The 20,309-nt window shown below is 41.4% G+C and overlaps 1 protein-coding gene across 1 annotated transcript in view; it reads right to left on the minus strand.

The window, feature by feature from the left end:
* The window catches only part of LOC118001790 (NADPH oxidase 3-like), a 55,922-nt gene that overhangs the window by 11,431 nt on the left and 24,182 nt on the right, over nucleotides 1–20,309 (minus strand). Inside the window, exons 10-11 of the mRNA XM_034991935.1 lie at nucleotides 14,667–14,826; nucleotides 3,217–3,363 (exon numbers count right to left, since the gene is read on the minus strand). Coding sequence (XP_034847826.1) covers nucleotides 3,217–3,363; nucleotides 14,667–14,826 — 307 coding nt within the window. The remainder of the gene's footprint in view (nucleotides 1–3,216; nucleotides 3,364–14,666; nucleotides 14,827–20,309) is intronic.

Below are 20,309 nucleotides of genomic sequence, written 5' to 3' on the forward strand. Positions count from 1 at the left end.
CTAAGCTAATGACCAGCTCGGGCCTATTCTCCTTGGCTTCTCCACCAACCATGTGGCTGAACATTGTTTCTCCTTGATTTTATATGCATTATGAAATACTATTTCTTCTACTTCTCTCTGACTCTTCTTTTCTTTCAAGGACGAAATGTTAGATTTGTTTTCCTATGATCTGCTCCTGTCTCACAATGCAGCTGCCTTCCCAGTTTCCAGTCCTTTTTGGACCACTACTCCCCAAAGAACTTTCATTTTCATGGTCCCAGTGAGCATCGTCTACAAAGATGACTACTAACTTTCTCCCCGACACCCTCATCTTCCTGCCCGAGTAGAGTCCTGGGTCTTGAACTCCCTGAGCATATTTTTACGTAAATTTTTTTCTGTTCCTTCAAATTGATCATCATAGCTCAAGATGAATCTTCAAATACTGTGTGACTTCAACTTCCTTCCACATACAATTGTTGAGTGATTTCTATAAGCAGGCAGGGTACTACGAGTGAGCAGTACAAAAATAAAGAGAGAAGGTCTTTGCTTTGTGAAGAACTGGTCATCCAAGGGAGGGGAAGCCCACATGCATGACGTCAACGACATAAGTTAGACCAGGATCCTTCTTTACTGGAGATAGAAACAAAGTGCTCTTGGAGAAGTAGACAAGTTACACTGCTGAAGCCCCAAGTACTTTTGACTAAGAGAACTGGGGATGGCCAGGGCTTCAAAGAACCATTGCATGTCCTAGGCAGTGGGGAGGACAGAGGACATTAAGTGACGGTCAGGGAAATGGGACAGAGAGGGCAGATATGGAGGCATGCAAACACAAGGCATTGTCTAGTGGCTCAAGTGCCAGAGGCATGATGGAATTGCAACAGTTGGTTGCCAGCAGTCAGGAAGGGCCTTAAAGTCCTTGAGGAGAAGTTTGGGCATTATTTAATAGAAAAAAAAGGTCCCTTTCTACTTATGTTAGTGGTACTGTCAAGCTACCAATCAGTGATGTTCAAACATTTGGAATTATATTTGTTCCATATTTTTCAGCCCAGTGTTCAATTAATCTTCAAACCCTGTTGATTTGCCCTTCATAATACCTTTTCCATCTGTCCCTTCTGTTCTTGTCTTTCTGCCACTTTGAGGTTGTTGAATTCAGTTTAACAATTGGCTATTTCCAAAAAAGCCTTTTGATTCCTCACTGACAGAATGCACCAATTCCTTTTTTCTGGAATTCAAGCATCTAAAGAGTTTCAATGTGTCATGACAAAAATTTAAGAACACGTCAATTTTAATTTACTTGTATTCAGTAAAAAAGTATATCTTAAAGCATACTTTGAGAAGGGGGCAGAGATAGGATGGGGCAGAGTTGTATTGTCACAAAATCAAACAGGGCCTCAGTCTCAAAACTCCCAAATGACTGGGAATTCTGAGATGGACCCTTGAAATCAATTCACTGTAGAAGCTGAAGAGCAAGCACAGTGCTCGAAAGCAAAAAAAACCCAAAGACTGTATCTGTACTTCATCAAATGGATCATTAGTCAAAAATCCCATTTGAATAAGGAAAATTTCTGTTTGGAAAACATAATTAACAGTATTTAATTCATTATGGAATATTATGCAGCCATCAAAAACCCCCCAAATCTTGCCATTTGCAACTACGTGGATGGAAATAGAGGGTGTTATGCTGAGCAAAATAAATCAATCAGAGAAAGACAAGTATCATATGATCTCACTGATATGAGGAATTCTTAATCTCAGGAAACAAACTGAGGGTTGCTGGAGTGGTGGGGGGTGGGAGGGATGGGGTAGATGGATGATAGACATTGGGGAGGGTATGTGCTATGGTGAGCGCTGTGAATTGTGTAAGACTGTTGAATCACAGACCTGTACCTCTGAAACAAATAATACATTATATGTTAAAAAAAAAGAAGATAGTAGGAAGGGAAAAATGAAGGGGGTAATCAGAGGGGGAGACGAACCATGAGAGACTGTGGACTCTGAGAAACAAACTGAGGGTTCTAGAGGGGAGGGGGTGAGGGGTGGGTTAGCCTGGTGATGGGTATTAAAGAGGGCACGTATTGAATGGAGCACTGGGTGTTATACGCAAACAATGAATCATGAAACACTACATCAAAACCTAATGATGTAATGTATGGTGATTAACATAACATAATAAAATAAAATTAAAGAAAAAAAGATGTTTTAAGGCTCGTTCCCAAGGAACCTGTATTTCAAATTATCCCAAAGGAATAAATATTTAAGGCCGACTGCAAATAAGACCCTAAAAATTCATTTAGCTACTGAATTTTAAGCTAAGTCTTACCCAAAGGTACAGAGTCAAATTTCAGCAATGTCCCATAGGGCCTCTGTGTGTGTGTGTGTGTGTGTGTGTGTTTATGAGAGGGAGGGAGAGAGCAGGAGTACCCACTCTCAGGAACACATTCGTTTGTAAATTTAGTGATTAATATAAATCTTGGCTCAAACATACTTTCCTTAAAGTAAATATCAACAGGAGCAGCATACATTTCATAAACCTAGTGATTACTTCATTGTTAGCTTCCATATTTGGGGAGTTAAAAAAGATTTAAAAGGTAGTAGTTATCATTCAATATTATCAACCCTGAAATTCTACCCTAGTGCAATATTTTGATATACATTATTTCTGGTAAACACAACTTTACTATTTCATTGATACAATATACTGCAGAACACGTGCCACAAAAGAAGATCCTCTTGATCTTAGGTGAATGAACATATGTGCACACAATTTCTAAGAATGTCTTAAGAAAAAGAAATCTCTAGATAAATCATGTATTCATAATGATTATTTTCTATAGATGTTCACATACATCACAATACAAAATGTCGAATGTAAACACTTTGGCTTTTTTTCTTGCTAACTCTGAATAGCTCAAATCATAGAATTAGAACCAATCAGGAGCTGAACAAGACAATATAGCTGATCGGTAATATTCGCCTCATGTCAATAAAATGACAAATGCAACCTTTCGTGACAGAATTCTTCTTGGATTTCCATACTTGGGATTCTTTTATTGCTATGATTTGAATACCTCTTTCTAACCTGGTTTATTTTATTTTTCCTTCCTTTTTAAGAACATACACATAATTCTTTCATGCCACCAGATAACTATAGAGCTCATTATTGACACTGTTCCTCTGCTCTTTGCTCTATTATTAGATGACTTATGTAATACTGATTATTCTGAATCTTGTCAATACCTGATTTTCATCCCAGCCAGTAAGAAATATATGATAACTCAGAAAATGAGCTTTCCCTCGCTCACTCATAAGTGTTTCCAGTGAAAGTAAGAGATCAGCAAACCACTCAAAAGCCTTTGGATCCCGGCAAATCCAGTAGAAATACACCTGTCAAGAGAGAAGACAAGAGAACGGATCTGTCCCTCTTTTCCATAATGTGCTGATAATCACAGACTACTTTATCTCCATTAAATTATTTGAGCTCAAATGGGCACTTCTGCAAAATGACATGCTTCTCTCTGCCAGGGAACAGTCACACTGTGATTTCTTTTGAAAAATTTCACATCGTGTTTGAAAAAGTCCAGAGTGAATTCAGAGTCAGGAGTCTGTGGGCTGTTGCCAGTTTCATTGGATGAGGATCAATTCACCACATTCCTGGCTGTGCTTCTTTTGAACGAGGTTAATAATCATAACTAGCTGTGCCTTTCATGGCTCCCAAAGGGGGATAAACCATTAGACCAACCCCCTTCATCTTTACTCATGACCTAAGCTTGGGATTTGAACTCCCTTCTCCAGAGACCCCAACGGCTTGTGCAGTAATCCACTTTACCATCATGACTTCCAACTTCTGGAGGGTGGAGATTATGGCAACTGCAGAATTAAGCCACACAGGCCAGAAGTTTCTCTCATCCAGACATATCAGTGTCCAAGAAAGTGGGGGGTGTTGGTTATGGTTGTGTGTCAACTACTATAATGGAATTATGTCTAGGAACATTTTTTTTTAAACTCTCTGTGTTTAGCAAATGGCATGTGACAAGAAGTAGTCTGGGTTTGCTGAAATAAAGGCTTAGTTTTTGCGCTTTGAGTTTTAGGTAATTGTATCTAGAAGAAACCACAGGAGAACGATCTATTAATTCTCTTGATTTTTCTCACTCTCCTATTCCTTGCTGCTCACTACTGTCTCTTGCACCCCCTCCCCAAAGAGACTTCTGTATTGCTTAACAAGATCTACCAGGAGGCTGGCCTTGACCTCCGCTGGGAAATATCTCCTCCAAGAGATGGTGTATACTCCTGCCTCCCTTCTCCACCAGCCAGCCTGCAAGCTCACAATCATGATGAAAGTTATACATGAGATTTAATTAACTGATCAAGTTCCTGAGGAAAAAAAAAATTTACAGAATGTATTTCAAGGCTAAACATCTTGTCTATTTTCTCCAGGTTTGTGCAGGAGTTTATAATATTAACAGTCAGTAAGAGCAAAAGCTAGTGAGGATAAGACCTTTTCTCTTAAGAAAACAGATGGACATAGGGGAAGGGAAAAAAAAGAGAGGGAGACAAACCATAAGAGACTCTTAACTATAGAGAACAAACTGAGGGTTGCTGGAAGGTGAGTGGGGGATGGGCTAATTGGGTGATGAGGATTAAAGAGGGCACTTGTGTTGAGCACTGTGTGTTATATATAAGTGATGAATCACTAAATTCTATTCCTGAAACCAATATTACACTGTAAGTAAACCAACTAGAATTTAAATAAAAATTTGGATAAAAAAGAATTAGAGCCCAATATTGGTTGGACAGCTACAGCTCAGAAGGCATTTTCAATACTACTCCCAGCTCAGATAATAATCTCTAAGTGTGTTAACCCCCAAAAGGAGTGCTGTCTCTTTGCAGTTGTAAATCTGAGCCAATGGTTCCTTCTGTTGAACTCCACATGGCCCCCCACAAGTATAGTGATTGTGTTCATCCACTTGCTTTTTGACTCAACAAATATGTATTCTGTACTGTTCTCTTCTCTGGAAATTTAAGAGCAAACAGAAGAGGCAAAAATTCACCGTTCTAGAGTTTGTGTGTAGAGGGAGAAGAAAGATGGTAATAAGTAAAACATAGAGTACATCAGAGAGTGATAAGTACTATGGAGAAACTCAAAGCAGGCTGGAAAGGGCTGCAATACCGAGTCAAATGATCAAGGGATAGGAACATTTGAGCAAAGATGAAAGGAGGCAGAGGAATCATGGTTGGGGCAAGAGTCCTACAGAAGCAGTGGGGCCTCTGGGGAAGAGCCAAGGGGCCGGTGTAGCTGGAGCTGTGAAGGAGGGGAGGGCAGTAAGAGATGAGGTCTGACGGGAAGGCTGGGAGGTACAGATGTGGGGTTTGGGGCCATCTTAACTTCTACTCTGAGTGAGCTGGGAAAGCACTGCATGGTGTTGAGCAGGGGAGCAACAGGGTCTGAGGAAGGATCAGGAGGAAGGATCCCTGGGAGAATGGAGGCCAGGAGGCTGACTTTATATCCAATGTTGGTGATGAGTACTGCTACCATCTTGCTTTTCAAGTTCCATCGTGCCTAATCTAAATTATTCTTTGAAAACCTGAGCCCTCCTTTTGACTTGCTTTGCTCCCGGTGGAAACAGAAAATCTATTGACTGAATTTAATACCATTCTTACTGATGCACCTCCCCTTCCTTCCTGCTCTCAGTAGGTTGTTTTACCTAGGAACATTGATGGTGGCATTTGGATGAGAACAAACATCATTGATTTATTTTCTTTTATTTCTACTCCTTACGGGACGTGCTTCAAATACATTCATATAGGAACAATATCCCCATTTACTTTTTAGAAAACTTGTCAATTTCAAATCCAATCTCAATCACATCCTTCCTTGAAAAATGCCCACATCTTAGCTTCCTGCTCACACTGACCCTTATCCTTTCAAATAGAAATCATGCCTGTCCTTGCTTTCTTGTGGCTTAGCAGTGTGTCAGCCTTCTTAGGGCTTGCCAAGCCTTTTATACTTTTTACTTCCTTGTAATGGCTTTGTGTGTTTTTCCCTCTGTAATTGACTTAGAGGTGACACTGGGCAGCTTTGGTGCAAGAGGCAATGAAGGAACACTGAATAGGCTCAGAAGTGCTTCAGGCAGAAAAAGAAGAAAAGAGACTTTGAACAGAGAAAGAGGCTATTGACTTTGACTCTCTTTCATCCTAACGGTGAGGGACACTCACTGTGAAGGGACAGGGCAGTTCCACTTCTGCATTTCGTCCAGTAGGAAGGACCTGGTCACTGGTAGAACAAATATCCCAAACAACAGACTACACCTCTGTGATCTGCCCAACACTCGCCCCTCCTCGGTGTCCACAAATAAAAAACCTGAAATCATTCACCTGTCTAAAGCCTGGCTTCCAGAATTCTGTAGCTGATATCAGAGACCCCTAATACTTAAGGTTACTTTAAAAAGTTTTGTTAAACAGAAAGTCATCCTCCATCAAGAGATGAAAGTTCTGAACTTTCATAGCAACAAAGGTACTGGTTTTAGCAGGACTCATACCACACGTTTCTGTAGATCTAATGGAGTCCCAGATCTTTTAGGAGATGACTCCAAGAATGGACAATGGCTTTAGGGAGCTCTGTGTGCATGTGGCCTGTCACAGGTCTTCAGGTCACATCCTTCCTGGCATGGACCGCCATCCCAAACTCAGCCACCTCCACCTCGGAGGGCCTGGGTGTGAGCAACACGCAGTGCTGTGTTCTCTGTGAGTACCACCTCTTCCCCCATGCTCCTGCAGCTCTAAGAATTCTGCAGACATGCACATGGACCAGGTCAAGGTGATCTGGGGCCAGAAGGAAATGGACCTGTGCTACTTTTTGAGAAACAATTTCAGAAAATGAAATAAGAAAAGCTACTCATCTATTTGACTAGCAGAGTCCACAGATGCTCCCTGTCTCATGGCCTGGATAGGCATCCCCAAACACAGACAGAAGACACATCCACAGGTACAACCTGTGTTTCTTTAGATCCCAAATCCATTTCCTGAGGATGGACTGGGGACAAAAATATTTATTTATATATCTATTTATTTATGGCCCAGAACCTCTCCAAAGAAGGAAAATGTACATGAGGACACAGTGTTATGATGCAGAGTAATTAAACACTGTGAGTCCTTGAGTCCTCTAAGCTGTTCTAGACTCCCAGCTTCACCATCTATAAGCTGGGTAACTGGGGGCAGTTTTTTTAACTTGAACCTAGATCACCACGTATATAAACAAACAAACAAAACCACCTCTAGAACAACAACCTATGAGATTATTGTGAGGATGAAAGGTATGGTTCATGGGAGCATTTGGCATAATGTCTGACAAAGGCAGTAAGTTCTCAGAGCTCTTAGTTGTGATTGCTGCTCTCCTTGCTGTCGTGTGGAGGAGCTTACAGAATGAATACCACATGTTTATATTAGAGTCAGCAAGGGGAATCGTTTGCCTTACGTGGGGGTCTGTGTTCCCACTGGGCACTTGTGAATTATAGAGGTGGTGATCACTGAGAAGAGGTGAAGCCCAGCTTTATCCCCAGCACCGGTCTGGGAACCTCAGCATTGGTTGTAAGGGTGTGGTCCTGACAGAGGAATCCCTTCACCAGCAAAGCGCACTCCACGCTCTGTGTGTGCTAAACCCACAGGAGGCATTTTATGGGGTGCCAACATTGACCTTGACCTTGACCAATGCCTCCACCTAGGAGAAGGACAGTGGAGTTGCACTGTGACCTTGCCTCCTGGACAGTGCCCTCTGTTCCCCACTGTTATGAACTGAATGTTTGTGTTGTCTCCAAATTTGTATGTTGAAAACCAATGTGATGGTTGGTATTGGGAGGTGGGCCTTTGAGAGGTGGTTGGATTTAGAAGAGGTCATGAGAATGGGGCCTCCAATGATGGGATTAGTGTCCTTCTGAGAAGAGAAAGAGACCAGAGCTCTCTCTATCTCTGTCACATGAGGACATAGTAAGAAGGTGGCCATCTGTAAGCCAGAAAGAGAGGCCTCATCGAAACCCAACCATGCTGGCTCCCTGATCTCAGACTTCCAGCCTCAAGAACTGTGAAAAACAAATGTCTGTTGTGTAAGCCACCCAGTCTATAGTATTTCTGTTATAGCAGCCTGAACTATATGCTGTGTGCTAAGATATCCATGCTGTACAAAATAACCCAGAACTGACAGAAACTCCAAACAAGTAGGGTGATGGGGACTTTCCCCTGAGGGAATTGTGACCGTTTTCCAAAAAAAGAATTTTTCTCTCTAAAAAGATAAAGACTGTGACTGATTAGAAAACAAAAATAGATGTTTATTATCCTCAATAAATGGCAGCTATTATCGTCCCGGTGTTTTATTTTGTTGTTGTTGCAAAGGTCTTCCTGGATGATTATAATAGCAAACAAATTTTGGAGCAATTATGCCTTCTTATTGAGAAACTTCCTTAATGGGGCTTCCATGTCCCGTTTTAAGGAAATGTAATTATAAAACAATTTTTCTTTGTCAATTATTGTTAGTCTCTAAGACTTTTTCTTTAAAAGATCTTTAAAGTTAATTATTTCATGGCTGTACTACTGTTTTGCCCGATGAGGGAGGACTGACCTCGCTGGTGCCTCAGTTCGTTCTAAGTATAGTTAATAAGACTTCTTGGGCAACCAAAATGTTCATTAATAATGAAATCATTACATCAAGTGGGGGATATCCATGCTTCGGAATACTCTGAAGACACTCAATCAAATGAAGTGAATCAGTAGGTATTGACACGGAAGATGCGCTAAGCCATATTATAAAAGGCAACGAAAACAAAACAAAGTGCATCTTTCTCTCTCTCTCCCCCTACCCACATCTCTATTTATGTATAAATAAAATAGCACCCTGTATATGCGTATGGGTGCAAATGCATGGAGAAGGAATGGAATGATACACGCTCCACTGTTTAATGGTGAACCCCTAGAGAGCAGAGTGATGGCGGTGGTTAGTTTGGGGAGGAAGGCTGATGAAGGGACACCTTTTGACTGAGTATTTTTTTTTTAAAAGATTTTATTTATTTATTCATGACAGACAGAGAGAGAGAGAGAGGCAGAGGGAGAAGCAGGCTCCCGAGGAGCAGGGAGCCTGATGCGGGACTCGATCCCAGGACCCTGAGATCATGACCTGAGCCGAAGGCAGACGCTTAACCATCTGAGCCACCCAGGTGCCCTTGACTGAGTATTTTATTTGAATCTTTTTACAAGGACATTATACTCTTGTATGGCTTGTGTGGTTAATAAACCAAAATATTAAAACTATTAATACTGGTCACCTCCCCACAGGGCAATGGTGATGCCTGCTGGGGGACTGAAGTCTTTTGAGGCTGTCTAGTGAAAGATGGGGGGGCGCAGTTGTCTTCTGGAGGGCACATGTGGCCTTGTGTGCCCCAGTTCAATTTATTACAACACCGTCAGTGTTTAGCAGAGATGATCAATTCCAGAAGTAGCCAGAGCTCCAGTGTGAGGGAAAGGGAAAGCAAATAATTTCTCAAACTAAACAGATTAAATTAAGTGCATTTTTCATTCATTAGAAAAGAGAGCAGGCCCTCCTTTGTTTTATTAATATATTTAAGTAGAGTATGGATTTTTGCCTTTCTTGGCCTCTTTGCCCTGTTCCCACTGGCCTGAGCTGTCTTTTTATTTGAATTATCTGTTTATTATATTAGGTTAAGGACCCAAGGCCATCTTGCATGGGACACACTATAAAATACCCATTATCATGGTTATGTATTATTGGGGTGATGAAGGAAGACAATTTATGAAGAAATGAGATTATTTCTTTTTTTCTATAATCTATCTTATTACAGTCTGCGGATTACATATGCAGTTCGGAAAAGGAACCAAATCTTCCAGTTGGCGGTTCTCTCTGCCCTGTCTACACGGCTGGGACATTAGGGGAACGAAAATGTATAAGCCAATACATTTATGCCTGCCATCTCCCCTCCCCATTTGCACACACCTATTTCATTCATCATTTTGACAGTTTGCTTGTGCAAAAGTTTTTTCAAGAGCTCTTTTCACAAATTGAGTGTGATGTGGAATTAATCATCCCGTTAGGCAGGCGTTAGAGGACGTTCATTGCGATGGGGCATTTGCACCCCCAGTGCTCAGGTCCTTTGAATTGCATCACAGACACTCCTCAACCACTCACACCCCCTTCCCTCATCCTGAAGGAGCGGTGTGTGCTCATCTGCCTCCAACTAAGTGAAGTTTGGCTCTTACTCCTGTGTTGAAAATACCCCTTTCACATCTTACAGCTTTCCCCTCCCCCCACCCACTCCCAAGCCATCATTCCATTTATTTTTACTTTGCCTTCTTGGGAAATTTCCTCCTAACCACTTCTCCCCCTCCTCCCTACCATCTTTAAAAATAAAAGATCGTTAGAAAGAAATTTTAAAACACCAGCTTCAAATAGAAAGTGCTACACATGATCCCAGACAAGCAGCAGGCATCCTATTGGCTATTCTCCTGCATTTTACTTAGAAGTGTTCTAGAATAACGTGGCAGAGGAGAAGGGTAAAGAGAGATAGTTTGCAAGGGTAACAACCAAGAAAACTTTGCAGTTTTTTTTTTTTTTTATTGTAGACTTGCAACATCAGGCTTGTATGTAAAAATGTATGCCTTTATGTCAACTGGTCTTGTATACAGAAAGAAAATCCCACCTAACTGCAGTTAACCCTTTAGATTTAAGTTTTCAGCTCTGAGCCCCTATGCTGCATTTTCCCTTTTGCTTGTTACAGAAGAGAACTATCTGGAAACTATAGCCCAGGTCTATAATCGTTAGGATGTTGTTGGATAAATATGTACTGCTGTGCTCTCCTGCACTTTAAAAATTATATAGATGCTGACAGTTTCGTGGAAAGAGTATTTATATCTCAAACACATGTAGGCGGCCCTGACAAATATTAGTTACCTAAGCCTAATGATAGCTGTAGTCAAAACACACACAAAGTGGCTTTAAAACAGAAAAACTTCTTAAACTTTTTCTCCCGCATGCACACTCTAACCAGGTGGGTCTTAAGTGGAATTTTCAGCGTAAACTTTCAATAGCATGAAATCTCACTTTTTGCAGAGTCTTGAAGGCAGAAATTAGAAATGCCCGCTCCCATCCTGACTCAGTAGCTAACCAACTAGATGACTTTGGACAAACCACTTCCCAGTCTCAGTACAGATGCTGACTTTCATGGTCATATGCAAAGCTGGGAGGTTAAGACCTCTCAAATTATTTTGTGATTCTATGCTTTTAGCTTTTTTTCTCCCATATGCCATTATCCTGACCTTTATTTTCAGTGGAATATTGCCCCAATATTGCCACCAATTTCTGTAAGTTATAAAAACATTTTTTTAAAATTTCTAATTCTTTGGTTTCTTTTTTTGGGGGATAGAGATCAATGTCCCTGTTCTATAGTTTTGTGGTAATTGCTTAACCCTCCCACTGAAACAGCCTTGAGAAACCCCATAAACAGAGCCCAGAAATAACAATGAAATAGTGAGGGAGGAGGTGGTATGAGGATTTTGCAGATTCCTATATGGACTTTTAAGATTTTGTGGGTTCTTACAAGAATTTTTCCTATTTGTAGTAAAATAATTGGAATATATTCTTTGAGTTATAAAACTACTGAACAAATAGTCTTCTTGGTTAAATAAAAAATGAATTAATCTTAGTAATCTAGAATTTTATAAAAAATTACATAGAAGTCATTTGTTCATTTTGGCACACTTATTGATTTATTAAAAAATTGTAGTGTGTACGTGCATGCGTGTGTGTGTGTGTGTGTGTGTGTATCTTATAAAGATACCCAAAGAAGCCTCATGCAAGGAGCTCAGAATCTTTTAGGAGAAATGAGATCCTTTGTGAACATGACATGAAAGCACATGGATAACAGATTATTGAAAGAAGGGTGAGGTGTTATAAGTCTGGTGTGAGGAGAGTGAGAGGCTTGTCATATCAGTGTCAAAGGGCCTGGCACATAGTAGGTGCTCAATAGATATTCATGGAGTGAATAAGTGAATGAAAGCGAGACATGCAATCCATCACGTGTGAAGTATAATGTGACCTTTAGTGTTGTGAAAACCATGAAGCAAGAAGCTGCCTCTGTGGATGGGTTTTACGTGGTAGACAGTGAGAGGAAAGAAAAAGCTTAGAGGGATTGAGAAATCATCATAAATCATAACAAAGCATTGCTGGGTCGGGGGGGGTCCGAATAAATAAAAGAGTGTGTTGCTTGTTTTGTACCATAGACTGAATGTCTGTGTCCCCCAAAATTCATATTTTGAAACCTAATCCCTGATGCGATAATATTCAGAAACGGGGTGTTTGGGAGGTGATTTGTTCATACAGGAGGAACCCTCACACATGGGATTTGTGCCCTTATAAAAAAAGACTCCAGACTTCTAGACCTCTGTATCTACTTTTTCCTCATTGAGTTGCAAACTGCAAGTCAACAAATTTGACCCTTTCTGACCAAAACAAACAAACAAACAAAAACTCAAAACACTACCAAGAGCTACCTCACCACCCTGCTATGGGAAGTTAGAGCTAGAAGATGGTCGCCCATCAACCAGGAAGCAGACTCTCATCAGACACCAAGTCAGCGAGTCTGTTGATCTTGGACTTCCCAGTATTGGAACTGTGAGAAATCTGTTTTTGCTGTTAACAAGTGACCCAAGTCTATGATATCATGGTATAGCAGCCCAAACGGACTAAGACACTTTGTTGAACTTATTGTGGTATGGAGGAAAGATGAGTCTGCATTCAAAAAGTCTAGTTTTGAACTCTCGTTCTACTATTTATTAGCTCTCTGTGCTTTGGGTTCCTCAGTAGTAAACTGAGGATGTTACTTATCCGAAAGAACAATTATGATAATTTGATAATATGACGCTATCATTCCTATGAGCTTTGTGATCAGCTTCAGTTTTCTCATCTGTACATGGGAATAAAAACGGTGAGTTCCTTAAAAAGATGATGTGAGACTGTATGTATAAAATGGCTAACTTCCTGCCTGCTAGGTAGTCAAGGCTTGATGAATCTAAGCTATTAGTAACAGTAGTACTAGTAATCTATCTACATCTTTGGCAGCTATAATGAACTTTTATATCATTTTATACAAATCTACATTACATTATTTACACATCACATTATTGATTTGTCCTATTTGGTGTTAAAACTCCCTGTAGGATATGGACTCTTATTTCTCCATTGTGCAGATCAGGAAACCCAGCTCAAAGAGTTGACCTGAGTCACTCAAGACGATGCTTCTAGTGAGGGTGGAAATCAGGCTGAGGCGGATTCTCTGGCCCAGGATCCCTCAGTCTGCCTACAATACAATGGTGGCAGTCATATCTACCATATGTTGGTTATGTCATGGAAAGAGCCAGATGGATCTAAGTTTGAATCCTCATTCTGCCTTTTATTACCCATGTATTTTTAGGGCAGTCACTTTGGTTTCTCTAAGCTTCAGGTTTTTTTTTTTTTTTTTTTTTAATGTGAAAAACAGGCTTGCTATTATCTACTGTATAAGGTTGTTGGGAATTAGAACAACCAAATGAGAAAATGTATGTCAAGCACCTATCACTTGGAAACTCATGAAATGATAGCTGATTTTTCTTATTTCTTAGTTGGAAAAGCCCCAACTTTAGAGATCTTCTGGTATTGCCCCCAGGGCTTCAGAGAATACTATTCCTTAATAAATGTTAGGTGGAGAAAGTTTCCATGGCTAACTAAGCTTGGGAAGGATGGGTGAAACACAACTGAAAGAGGTTCTTTTCTACAGCACTTATTTAATAGGCTAATAGATGATGTGAATCTTCTAGATTGGGATTTGTAGTAGCTTAAGTTCTTTTGACCACTGAATTCTCTTTAGTGGACCATAGCACATGACTAATGTTCATACCTAACTCATGTTAGATAGACATGCTAATCTAATCAAGCAAATTCCTTTGCTAGAGGAGGAAACTGGAGCCAAAGTGTGAACCAGGGAAGTGGCAGAATCAGGCCCAGAACCAGGCTTGCCTGACATCCTGAGTCCTCCTGAACGGACACCACTCGGTGTTAACATGGCTCCCTTTCTCCTGCGGCTCCTCAGAGGGTTAAAGTATGGACCGTCTTTGGGTAGGACAAAGGAAGGAAGGCAGCTATGGAGGTGTCTTGTCAGAGAACATTCAAGAAATGACCAAAGAGATTCGGAGCTGGGCAACACCAAGCAAGCAGGCCAATGAATCCCAACTGTGGCATTTTTGCTTCTCGTTAAGACCCCGAGTCCACGAGAGGAAGATGCTGAATCACATACTTGCAGCCATAGTATCAGGCTAAAGAGACTAAGAAAAGGCCGCCTGTTAATGTCACTAACAGCAGCCCAGTCACAAAGCCGTTTGCAGCCTGTCCCTATTTTACCGACATGAGCAATTACATGCCCTGTAATGGCAATGAAGCAATAAAATTTACGTCTTGTCATCTTTAACAAGATTAGACATAACCCTTCTCATAAATGTAATACCGAATGGAGATTTTTAAGAACATAAGTATAGTTAAGGATCCCTGAGTTTATCCCTCATAGTTAATTAAAATCCTCCCCAAGAATTGGCAGATGATAGATAGAAGGATGTTGAACCTTTTAATCCATGGGAGTGTGAACTGATGATTTTTTCCATACCTTGCTCAGCTTCAGCTGGGTTTGTGACTCACACTTGTACCATATAGATTTCAGAAGAGAGGCGAAGGGAGTGACCCCTATTCCCGCAGCGATGCACACGCTCACTGGATAGTGAAATACGTCCGTCAGTGCGGTTCCGAACGGCCCGTCCACCGCCAGCCTGCAATCACGAAGTGCAGCCCTGTGACATTCAGAACGCTCTGCTTTGGAAAACAAAGCCATCCTCAACCGATGCTTTTCATAGGATGTGTTCGCAACTGTGCACAGGGGGTTGGCTCTGTGCTTGAGGATGCCATGTTAGGAGAGCCTGGACTTAGCAGGAGGAAATGGGGGCCTGTCTCCTAGGGGTGGGGGATGACCAGACAGGCCAGTCCAGGTGCCATTCACGGGAGGACAAAGCCTTGCTTCTCTGGCTCGAGCTCACACCTCTTCCACATGGCAAGCTCTTACAATTCTTAGATGCTTGTTTTGGCTCCAGGCATCATGAAGCCTCGCAGAAGAGGCTTTTTCTTTTTCTTTTTTTCTTTCCCTCTCCCTTTCCCTTCCTCTTCCTCTTCCTCTTCCTCTTCCTTTCCTTTCCTTTCCTTTTTTTCCTTCCCTTCCCTTCTCTTTTTTCTTTTCTGCAGCTGCCATCAGAAGAATAAAGCAGAAGCAGAAGGTGGTTTAGAAGTCTTATCTCTTAACTCTTGCTAACGTGCTTCTCCTGTTTTTACTTATTCAGTCCCACATCTTAGTATATCCATATAATTTTAGTCTAGAAGCCATTCATTTGGAATAAATATGATTTTGAGATAATTTGTCAGTTATGTGGAATTTCTAAAGCTTGTTATTTCAGAGGATGTGAACTCAAAATCTGGGTTTTTGTCTGAAATGGCACTGATGTCTTTGCTTAGCAAATTTTTCTTTGAAAGGATGAAGCATATTTATTGAATAAATACAATTGTCTTTAACATGGTCCGGAATAGACCAGCCCCTGGATTCTACTCCCTTTCTCAACAACAGTTCTCCACACTGGCTTTTCTTTCATTTCCTAAAATACAGAGTAACCCCACCCCCCTTTTGCCCCAGGACCTTTGCATGTGAAAATCCAAGTAACCAGAAATACTCTGTCCCGGTTCCTCCCCACTCTCCCGACTTGGTTATTAGTTATCCTTTCATTAGGTCTTATCTGAATCATCATTTCCCTGGGGAAGCTTCATGTACCCTTTAGACTAGGCTAAATCCCCTTATATAATTTATAGCCCCATGTACCCATCCTCTGGAGTCCTCATCACATTTGTAATTTTACAGTTTTTTGGGTGTGTGTGCATGATTTGATTTGCATCTATCTTGATCACTGGACCACAAGCTCTCTGGAGGGAGGAGCCAGGTCTGTCTTTGCTCCCCTCAGCATCCCAGGGCTGTGCATGCTCTCTGGCATGGAGCTGTTCAATAACAATTCATTGAATAAATTGTAAAGGGAATATTTAAACTATTTCAGTCAGCAGAATGTATTAAATAACCTCAACTATTCCAAAAGCACACATTTACATATGAACAAAGATATGCTAATTAAAAGGCTTCTAAGTTATTCATAACCATTCCCTAAGGGGTGTCTGTTGAAGGCACCCGAGGTTGGCCCATTTGGGCTTCCTATGTGTTCATGAAAGTTCAATTGGGTTTTATTTTTAAATATTCCATATTCCAGACCTCCTAATAATTCAAATTAACTCTCCTCAAGTTAATCTTAATTAATAAGGCTTTATTATATATTGATATGTGGAAATGGAAGAATAAAAATAAAAGGTCATTAACCAGAAAGGGTTAGTATCTCAGCCCACTGTAGATTAGTTTATAAATAATTAGATAAGGGGAATCGAGAGAGAAAAAATGAAACTGTCCAAGGATTAAAATGTCTTATTGTTAATTGTTTTTATAATTAGTTGTATTTGGGATTTATTTGACACTGATTTGAAAAGATAACAATGAAACCCAAAGAAGAATTGTGTCGTATAATCCACAGAAATACATAATAAACACATTTCCACATAATTAAAATTGAGAATCTAAGCTGGAAAAGGCAGGAGAAAATATTTAGTCCAACTTCCCTGCTAATATAGTAATCCTTCCTTCCACAATCCTGAGAGTTGATCCCATTCTGATGTTAAATTGCAGGGCACCTTGTTCCGTGTAGGGGCAGTTCAAAGCAGGAGATAGTTTTTCTCATGTCTCACTGAAATCTGTCTTCTGACAACTCACGCCGCTCGCCTTCCTGAGAAACACATACCAGGTCTCTTCCCTTTCTTGTCTCAGCCCTTTAAGTGGTTGATCGTGGCTATCATGACACCCTGATTGTTCTTTTTTGGACAAAAATGTCTCCATTTCTCAAGACCTCACAATCCTGAATTGGCTTCCTTTGCACAAATTCTTGTTTATCTAGTTCACTCAGCTACTTCCTCTTTCATTCGGACACAGAGTTTAATGATGCAGCTTTTCCAGCATCTACACCGTGTGGTTCCTTGTTGCTTTCAGTCGGGAGCACACCCACCCACCTCATCGACCTCCAACCTCGACTCTCTGAGCCCACTGCCTTTGCTTCATCTACATGTTCTCCCTGTTGATCATCACTTTCATGGACGTCTCTGCAGTACTTGACCTTTCTTAGTTTGCTCATAATAATAACTAACCTTTTCTTACTATGCAATATGTGAAGGGCTTTATAAGGACATTTATTCTTAAACAAAGTCCTAGATACTATTATCATCTTTATTTTACAGATAAGGAAACTGAGGCACACAGTTACATACATTCTCTAAGATCACATCCAAAACTGGGCTTTGAACCCAGGCTGTTGGATGTTGGTGTCCTTGGCTCTGGGCAGTAGGTTAAATCACTGAAAACTTTAGCATCAACTCTGAGAAATTCCTCCATTTTATCTCAGAAGGCAAAATCTTTTATTTTTTTATTTAAAAAAATTTTTAGATTTATTTATTTATTTGAGGCGGGGAGAGGCAGAGGGAAAGGGCGGGAGAGAATCCTCAAGCAGACACTCCATGGAGTGTGGAGCCCCACACAGGGCTTGATCCCACGAACCTGAGATTATGACCTGAGCTGAAATCAAGAGTCAGATGCTTCGCTGACTGAGCCACCCAGATGCTCCTTTTTCCTGGGGCTGGTTTAAATCCTTTCTGGGTTCAAAACAGTGAAAAATTATAGTGCTCTCTGCCATGTGTTTGATTCAATTCAAAATCGAAACAACCCTAAGAGATAAAAATCATCCAAGGAAGTCCAATAAAATTCTGATTCTTAATATATTGAAGAGTTGAAGAAATTGTAGGGTTTTTTTGGTTCTACTGTTAATCCATATGCCTACACATGTATAGAAGCAGAGGTCAAACGAACTTAACAAATGAAGGGAAACTGCTCTGCTTCCAACAACTCATTTTTATTCATTCGATAAATATTTATTGAGTACCAACTAAGAGTTAGGGCCTATTCTAGGCACCAAAGACAAGATAACAAAGTGAACCACATGGATAATGTCCCTTTTCTTATGGAACTTCCATTCTAGTGTGGGAAGATATATAGCAAACAGATAAACGAACAGAGATTTAGTATGTCAGGTGGGGATAAGTACTATGCAAAAGAATAAAGTAGGGCTTGGGACAAGGCGATTACTGAGAGTCAGTTGGGGGAGGTGAAGGAGCAGCCTAGCAGAAATCTGGGGAAGAATGTTCCAGGTGGAGGAGGAACAACAGTGGTAAAGGTGCTCGGTGTGGGAGAAAGCCAAGAAGTCTGGAAGAATGGCTGAGTTCAAGGAGGGAGCAGGAGGTGGGGCAGGGGAGCCCAGGGAGGCCTGGGGGTGGGGGAGAGGGCACATGGTGTCAGGCCATGAGCTGACAAGGCATCCCACAGATAGAAAGCATATTGACCCCTGAGAAACATGTTCCAAGTTCTCATTGGGTTATTGGCTGAAATGCTAGCTGGTTTGTGAAAGGCAAGTTTGGTTCATAGACCGGAGAACTGTATGCACTAAGAGTAGAGACCAGGCTGACAACAGGTTGGAAGTATTGATCTTGGCAATGCCAAAAGGAGGGCAGGGACGTGTGTGTGTGTATGTGTGTGTGTGTCTAATTTTATTTCTGATTTTAAGCATTTGCACCGCATTCTGAATCTTAGAATTCTATTACACTGTTTCCTTTCCATGATTAAAAAGAGAAGGTCTTAAATGGAGGAGGAATCATCTGACTTGGGCTGTGGTCTGACAGGATGATGCTTACACTTGGTTTGTTATCATTACCACTCTTCAGTTCCAATGTTTGAAATGAAGGCATGTGACTCTTCCTAGCCACTGGACACAAGCAAGCCCAGAGCTATATGGTCACAGTTCAGTGTCCTATGGGAGGGAGGAAAGAGGGACACTAAGCTGATTAGATTCTGTGCCTTACATTTATTCTAGTGCCTAGTTTGCCACCTGTATATATTTGTTAAAGTAAATGAGCTAAAGCATCCGTACTGGGTCTGGTATTTATTAATTTTTCCATTAAATATTTTCTCTGTATGCAATACATGTCGGACACTGCTCCAGGCACCGGGCATAGATGGGAGGACAGGCAATGCCCCGCCCCCAGGAGGTTCCATGCCAAGCGTATCCTGACCGTGTTCACTCCCTAATTTCTTCTGTCAGTGGCCACTGCTTGCTAGTTTCTGACACCCTCCAAGGACGGCAGGAGAAGGAATCTCTTGATGCTTCTTTTGAAAGGTCAAATTCTTTCAAAATGTTTTTCTCAACCCTTTTCGTGTGTGCCCATTTTCCTGGGGGCTTAAACATGGGTTTGGTCTGCCTCTTGGGTCATCCTGCTGGAAGAGTGGGGATCACTGCCAAAGGGAGCTAAGGAGCGCTCATTGACACTGGGGCCCATGCTTGTCTGAATAGGATGTTGTCTTTGAATTGTGTCTCCCAGATTTCTAGGTTGAAGTCCTAAGCCCGATACCTTAGAATGTGGCCTTCTTAGGAAATAGGGTTGTTGGAGGTGTAATTAATCAAGTTAAGATGCAGTCCTACTGGAGGCGGGCAGGCCCTGAATCCAACATGACTTGGATTTATAAGAAGAGGCCACAGAGACACAGACACGAGAGGGGAGAATATCATGGGATGACAGAGGGCACTGCTGCAGGTGCAAGCCAAGGAATGCCACGGATTGCTGGCAAACCCCCCAGAGCGGAGGGGGAGGCAGGGCAAGAGTCTCCCTGAAAGGTTTCAGATGGAGCTCGGCCCTGCTGTCCTTTAAATTCAGCCCCGGGGTCTCCAGAACTGGGAGAGAATACATTTCTGTTGTTGCCGGCCACCCAGTTTGTGTTCCTTTGTTACCACAACCCTAAGAAATGAATATGGATGTCATTTGTGCTTTTCCACCCTTCCCAGACCGACCCTCTGCACATTGACCTTGCAGCAAAATTAAATTGTCTGTGTGCAGGTTGATGCTGATTGCATTCGGCCTCTCGAAGTTCTAGAGAGAGGAGGCAGCGTTTTGTCATCTCTCTATTTCTGGCACCTAGAGGAGGTTACGAGTACTTGTTGCATGCACACAGGTGGCACCAACAGATTGAATGGCACAACTTTCTGGACCATTCGATCACTTTGTCACTCTATGAGTTTCAATC

The sequence above is a fragment of the Mirounga leonina genome, unplaced genomic scaffold, assembly GCF_011800145.1.
Source record: "Mirounga leonina isolate KUSES-001 unplaced genomic scaffold, KU_Mleo_1.0 Mir_54, whole genome shotgun sequence".
Taxonomy (NCBI): Eukaryota; Metazoa; Chordata; class Mammalia; order Carnivora; family Phocidae; genus Mirounga; species Mirounga leonina.